A 7,321-nucleotide genomic window follows, 5' to 3' on the forward strand; every position below is an offset into this window, starting at 1 on the left:
TTTTCGAAGTGTTTTCCTATACTCGACGATAGGTCCTCGTAACACTGATGCATATCCTGGGCTGGCAGTTGGAGTTCTATAAACGGTATCCTTTATCTCTTCTGTTCGTTTCTAAAGGATGTTCTTCACGTTCATCTATCTCGATCGAATGATTTATCTTTTCGATCTTGAATTCTGATTCTTAATTATATCTAGAAAAAGAAAGAATACGTCAGACGTAATAAGAACGAAACGGTAGATTCATCGAGTATGACTAGACTAATCGAGTCTTAGAAAAGAGCAATCCCGTATTATAATTTAATCGCGCAGAGTAGGACATCGAATCCGAGCGATAACTTCGTTTGACCGGTCGATCCGTCACTTTTCCAGGTGATAGCTGTGATATCAATACTCTTTATTGTGCTTTCGACGATCGCACTAACTCTCAACACCATTCCTAGTATGCAAGTGAATGAGAAGGGGAACTTTCAAGACAATCCGCAGCTCGCTATGGTGGAGGCTGTTTGCATCACATGGTTTACCCTCGAGTACGTGCTTAGGTTCAGTGCCTCGCCGGACAAGTGGAAATTCTTCAAGGGTGGTCTTAATGTTATCGACCTATTGGCGATACTGCCTTACTTCGTATCTCTGTTCCTGGTCGAGACGAACAAGAACACGACCGACCAGTTCCAGGACGTGCGCAGGGTAGTGCAAATCTTTCGTATAATGCGGATCCTGAGGATCCTGAAGCTGGCCCGCCACTCGACCGGGCTGCAGAGCCTTGGCTTCACCTTGCGTAACTCGTACAAGGAGCTGGGCCTGCTGATGCTCTTCCTGGCGATGGGTGTCCTCATATTCTCGAGTCTCGCCTACTTCGCTGAGAAGGAGGAGCCCGGGACCAAATTCGTAAGCATTCCAGAAACCTTTTGGTGGGCGGGCATCACGATGACCACCGTCGGATACGGCGACATCTACCCCACGACCCCGCTCGGCAAGGTGATCGGCAGTGTGTGTTGTATATGTGGTGTCCTGGTAATCGCGTTGCCCATTCCCATTATCGTTAACAACTTCGCCGAGTTCTACAAGAACCAGATGAGACGGGAGAAAGCCCTAAAGAGGCGGGAGGCTCTCGAGAGGGCTAAGAGGGAGGGCAGCATCGTGTCCTTTCATCACATCAATCTGAGGGACGCCTTCGCCAAAAGCATGGATCTCATCGATGTCATCGTCGATACTGGTAAGCGACGGGCCACAAGGAGGATGTACACACACTTTTTCTATCTCGAGTGTATGCTTCTCTACTCGCGGGATCAACGTTTAACGTGTTACACTCGTGGGAAACTCGGCTACGACTCGAGCCTTGCTACTTGAGGTTTTCGTTGTGTTATCGTTCCCACGTATTATTCTTTGTACATGGTCACGAATATCTTTGTTACGTACACGTATAGATCACACGAGGTTCACCTCTTTACCTGGAATCTCTTGTACCATTTTCTGCTACCTCTTGTTAAGAAAAATGTCAGGGGTCGTGCTGCTGCTGTGTAGTATCTGGGGGTTAATGAAAAGTAAACCAATTAAGGCATTTCGATGTTGGATGGAATTAAAAATAGCGGTCTCACCTTTATTCCAGGTAACAAGGTGCAATCGTACTCCATAGTGGTACTGAACGGGACCTTATCACTCTATGCCCATTAACCGTGTATTTTCACCGTTTACACCGATCATAAATAAAGCTTACTATTCCAAATGGAGATTGCGAGTTTAGTCGTAACGAACGTTAACAATTTATCAACCCTGACGCAAGAATGATGAATTTATCAGTTCTGGCGCAGGAACAAGGTAATACAAGGCTACACTGATCTAGCGAAACACTGTCCCACTCTTTATCGACTTTCTCATTAACGTGCATCATAATCATAACTATTCATAAGAATCATGAGAACAAGTAGAAAAGTATCGTCATCCAACTCGACACGGTACACGGTCATCGTTATATAGCAAATCATCACATGATTCACATATCTCGCTGATACATTTCGTGCAATCTTGATTCGTACATGTTTCGAATGAGCCCACTAATCCTGCGTCAAGGTTGATGAATTGATGGCATAATGAAAAACATAATGGATACCGAGGCTATTTTCAGGTCACGATATGTCCGGCGTGGATGGTAACAGCAAGGAGGGGGAATCCGTGTACGGACGCAGCCCTGCCCAGACCAGGTCAGGCTGTTATCCTAGCTATGAGCATTACGGTCCCTCGTGGCGTCGTTGCGGTGCCTCGTATTCCTGCTTCCTCAGTCTACCTAACGATCAACCTACCACGCCGGACAGACCGAAATTTAACATCCAAACTAATGATTTCTCTATACTTGGAACTACCTCACGGCACACTAGCCCGAGATTAAAACAACACCGACTCTATGTCAAGGTCGATGCCAACAAAACTAATCGCACCTTCCTAGCTCACGACATGTCCGACGTGGATGGTAATGAGCTATTTTATCGATATATTTTCGCTTCCGCTACTTTCTCGATATACGTACGTATAGATAAGAAAGCAGCCTACCACGCCGGACTAAATCAGGACTCCGCTTCTTCATCATCTGAAGGTTAAACGATTATGTAATTAACACCCGACACACTTAACACGAACAGTTATTTATTTTCCTTTTTTTATTTTTCTTTTATGTTTATATACCTGCGCCACGATTGATGAACTTATCACGGTGCGAGGAAACGCACAGACTGGACACCGAGCCACCTCCCGAATCATTAGACGTCCGGCGTGGCTGGCAAGCAGGATACACCGAAGACATGTTATACGACAATTCGGTTGTTGATTTAAAAAGTATTTATTTTTATTTCTGCTTTTTTTCTTTTTAATTAAAGTGAATGACTGTATTGGGGTACTAACAAGGCATCGAGGTTAGGTACCACTCGTGCGTGAAACATTTTCGAAATTAATTCTGTCGAATTTTAAATTTCTGTTAATACTTTTACTTTCAACATTCGTTACACGAGATGCATCAGTCAGATATAACACACTGTACACTCGAAAGATCATTATTGATACTCTGTTCGGTACATATCTATCATTTCGTTTGCTCATCGCGAGGTTATGTATGATTTATGTACGGAATATTTACAAAATTTCATACACAGAATGCAATGTTTAGATCAATATTAAGACCGCCAATTAAAAAATTTCTGTCAAATTCGATAATCGCTAGAAATCACTTATTTTGACTTTTAATATTTGCTACACGTCTACATGGAATGCAAATTTGAAAGATCATTGATATTCTAATTGGTATGTATAAGTCCATTTGTTTTTTACAAAGTTCTATACCATTTATGTACAGGGTACCCTCAAAATTGTGCATATAAAATGTTCGTACTTCAAAATTGATTTTCCAACCTTGTCATTAATTACCGAGTATCAATATTATTTTTATTTTCCATACTCATTGCGAGTCTACACGAAATGCATCAGTCACGTAGAACACACTGTACATAAATCCGAACGATCGCTGATACGCTAATTGGTATTAATAATTTCGCTTGTTTATCCCGCTGCACTCCTCATCCACCTAACGACCAGCCTACCACGCCGGACCAGGCCGAAACACCATTCCCATCATCTGTATTTGTTGAACCAAAAGTGTCGTTCATCGAGAAAATCGCTGCATGTCTCTCCCTCTATCTTTTCCCTTTTTTCTCTTTCTCTCTTTATCTCTATTTCTCTCTCTCTCTCTCTCTCTCTCTCTCTCTCTCTCTCTGTCTATCTTTCTATTGGAGTACGTTGTTCAACACGAGTGCAAAAAGTTGGAGCGAATCCTCGCCTATTCTTGCGTCAAGGTTGATACACTAGCGGCATTGTAAAAGACAAAACGGACGCGGAACCTGTTTCCAGGTCACAATATGTCCGGCGTAGATGGTAACAGCACCGAGGGAGAGTCCGCGTGTGGACGCGGCCCTGCCCAGACCGGACCAGGCTGTTATCGTAACTATGAGCATTACAGTTTCTTGCGACACCGTCGCAGCGCCTCATCCTGCTTCCCAAATTTGCCTAACGATCTGCCGACCACACCGGACAGCCCGAACCGTCGTCTCTTGGACTTTGCTCAGAGCGTACCTGGAACACAAAACGACGATTACTTTCACGACGACGTACCGGCCCAGCACGCGACTCAAGGCAATACAACACCTAGCGTAAGTCTCGTCGTCAGATCTTTCAAATTGATTATGTATGATTTTCGATGTGTCTTTTATTTTGTGTGCGCGCACCTGAAGACTAGGCATGCACGGGCATCTGATGATATCTCCAATCGGATGGGGCTCGACTTTCGTCGGATTTAGCGAAAAGGTGTGATTGCTTGGCAAGGATTGTTTCTATACACGAATAAGTTATTTTCCATATTGGATTATTTCAGTAAGTTTTAAAGTTTCGGTAATTTTTGTTTTTCATAATTCGTGGTATCTGATTTTGTCAGAAAGGAATACAGAGTGGTCTATTACGATCATTTGTACAATTGCTTTTCAAACTGTTTCCGAAAGAATATCTTTGATAGAACTCAAGAACCGTGCTTTGAAGAAGATATTTTATCATGGTGTGTTCTACCTAACTTTAGTATCTAATCTATTTTTAGAAGCTCATAGCTTCATATGTAGAAGATTATCCCCTCTCAAAGAGATATTTCTCCTTTTATGTGTGATTGTTGAACAAAGAATAACGCATTTGATTTTATAACTTAGCAACAGTTGTCCATACTGACAAGTGAAAACTCATATTTTGATGTTTCTGAGATCTCCGTTTATAGTAAATGAGAATCAGCTGCATTCACATAGTCTAAACTTGGCCTTTTCCCAAAATTAAAGGGACATCTTTAAAGTTAATAATTAATATGTTTATGATGAGATATTTCTATCGGAGCAAAGTAATTTAATAAATAAATTCTACTTAAAATGTACTTTAGGAAAACGAATAGTTCAAAAACAACTGCATGAGAAGATTACAATGGGATAGTCTGTACAAAGATACATTCAGGATTCGAAAATAACAAGAAGAAACCAGATAAACGAACGTTTACAAATGATCACTCTGACTGAGTTACAATGTGTCTTATGTGCAATAGTTATTTCCAACGGATACCGGTTTACTGTTTATTTGTTCAGTCTCTTCGCTTTCTATACTCTCCAATAGCAATTCTCTAAAATAAGGAATATAATTTATCGAAATCTTAGCGTTGTTCTACGTAATATAGCCGAAGTAATTGCCTTTCCAAATAGTTGGTAATATTTGATTGCTTGATTGATTAAACTGTTACTTATTATTAGTGGAAAATGACTATAACTTGAATGTAAACTCATTATATCATATATATATTCATACAGACTTTCTTCTTTACTATCTTTGAATTTTACACTTATACTTACAGTATTTTATGTAATGAATATTTTATAATTAAAATTAATGATTATTTTTTATGTTTACTAAAATTATATTCATGCTAGTTGACGTTATGATACACACCTTCGCTTTTTCTAGAAAACATGAACTGATTACAATACAATTTAGTGTTGACAAGAGGTTGAATATAGACTTTACACCTGCGTTAAATCTGATGAAGAAATTCGAGCCCGTCTGTAAACATGAAATCGTTCATAAATTTCTAGTATCCGCACATGGCTACTAGCGGCACGATTACCAGAACGTCAGTGCGGTCACATTGGATGCAAACTAGTAGTAGAGTCTGACTTTAATCAGACCCAATGATGATATGTATCCTGTACTTTCAATACATCATTTCATTCGCTCTACTGCAAAATTTTTGTATCTACAATTATGAAATTTATTCATAGGTATTCACCAAAATAATTCAAAAATGCTATTTTATACACGAGTAAGCAATATACAGGGTGTTTCACATAACTAGGTGGAGTTATACTTTTAGAACGATTAGATAAATGTTTCGAGGTATGTAAGTATTTCTTTCTTGCACTAACGAGATTGCACATTATAGCTACACAATATTTTCTTTTATGAAACTATATGATTTTTCTTGTACAAATTCATTTTTGAATTTATTGTACTACATACAGAAGTATTAGGATTAGATAATTGGAAATTAAGTAATTTAAGGAATATTCTAAATTTATTGGTAAAACACATCTTTAAGCATTTTGTTATTTCTATAATTTTATTTCTATAATTGTAAGTAGTGGTTAATTAAATTAAAAGCAATTCTTTAATACAATTCAAGGATTCTATTATTTATAAGAGCAAAAGTGAATTATTTCCTGTAAGATGATTTCTTTTTACAAAAATATTTCATTCATTAGGTGAGTGTGCTTAGAATTTTGTCTTTTGAGATTTGTTTAGAAAGTAAAATATTCTTATAATTAATTTATAATGTGTAAAAGTTAAAATATTAGTATTTGTTAAAAGTAGACAAAAGAATTGGAAGCTAATTACATGATGTTTTAAATATTACAAATATTCAAAGAAATGTTTATAACAAAAATTTTCCATTATTTTTTGTGATTATAAAATTGTTTGAACTTGTGAACAAGGTTGTAATATTTTAATAGATTAATCAACGGAATTGTAGTTCCATTTAAAAAAAGAATGCAATTACATTTTGTAAATGCAAAACTATATATTTAAATATTTTATCCTCTAACTTTTTTATCTCCAATTGTTTTAAATGTATAACTCTACTTAATTACACGAAGTACTCTTTATATATGTATATGTACGTAAATAATAAATTATAAACTAATATTTTTAGTTAATGTTACTTACAAAGTATTATTTTTGCAAGAATAGCTCATCCGCCATTCGCTATGGTGCAAAGCGTTTAACAACACTGACGCATATTTCTTGAATATTAATCTTAGAAACTCTAAAAAAGAGGGTGTTGTACATTTATCTCGAGCACACTCACATTTCCTCTTATCTGAATACTTACTTTTTGGTTTCTCATTTACTATTGTATACATGTATGCATCAAGTATAACCGCTGCTTTGTCCTCGATGTAATATTATTTGAAAGAATGTGCATCCAATGATATCGTTCTTGTTTGGAATTGATGTAAACTCGTTGGTGTCGTATAGCCACGGCACAAGTTTGTTCCACACCGCCGTGTCATAGCGAGAATAAATTTGCAACGATATTTCAACAATGCAGAACGACACGATGTACCCAAGCACGCCTAGTGTGAACAGTTCTCTATTTTTGTTTCTTTCGTTTTTCTTTTGTATGGAAAGAAAGCACGTCGAGCGTCATTGTCGTGGAAAAGAAAGAAAAGACGAGACCTAAAAAAAAAAAAAAAAAAAATTT

At 37.9% G+C, this 7,321-nt stretch overlaps 1 protein-coding gene across 4 annotated transcripts in view; it reads left to right on the forward strand.

Moving 5' to 3' along the window:
• Shab (Shaker cognate b) overlaps nt 1-7,321 on the forward strand; it is a 46,330-nt gene that overhangs the window by 16,086 nt on the left and 22,923 nt on the right. For all 4 annotated transcript variants that reach the window (XM_017902968.1, XM_017902969.1, XM_017902971.1 and 1 more), the window contains exons 4-5: nt 370-1,213; nt 3,892-4,190. In XM_017902968.1, the coding sequence (XP_017758457.1) occupies nt 370-1,213; nt 3,892-4,190 (1,143 nt within the window). The remainder of the gene's footprint in view (nt 1-369; nt 1,214-3,891; nt 4,191-7,321) is intronic.

This window comes from Eufriesea mexicana, unplaced genomic scaffold (genome assembly GCF_001483705.2).
Source record: "Eufriesea mexicana isolate 0111107269 unplaced genomic scaffold, ASM148370v2 scaffold2087, whole genome shotgun sequence".
NCBI classification, from domain to species: Eukaryota; Metazoa; Arthropoda; class Insecta; order Hymenoptera; family Apidae; genus Eufriesea; species Eufriesea mexicana.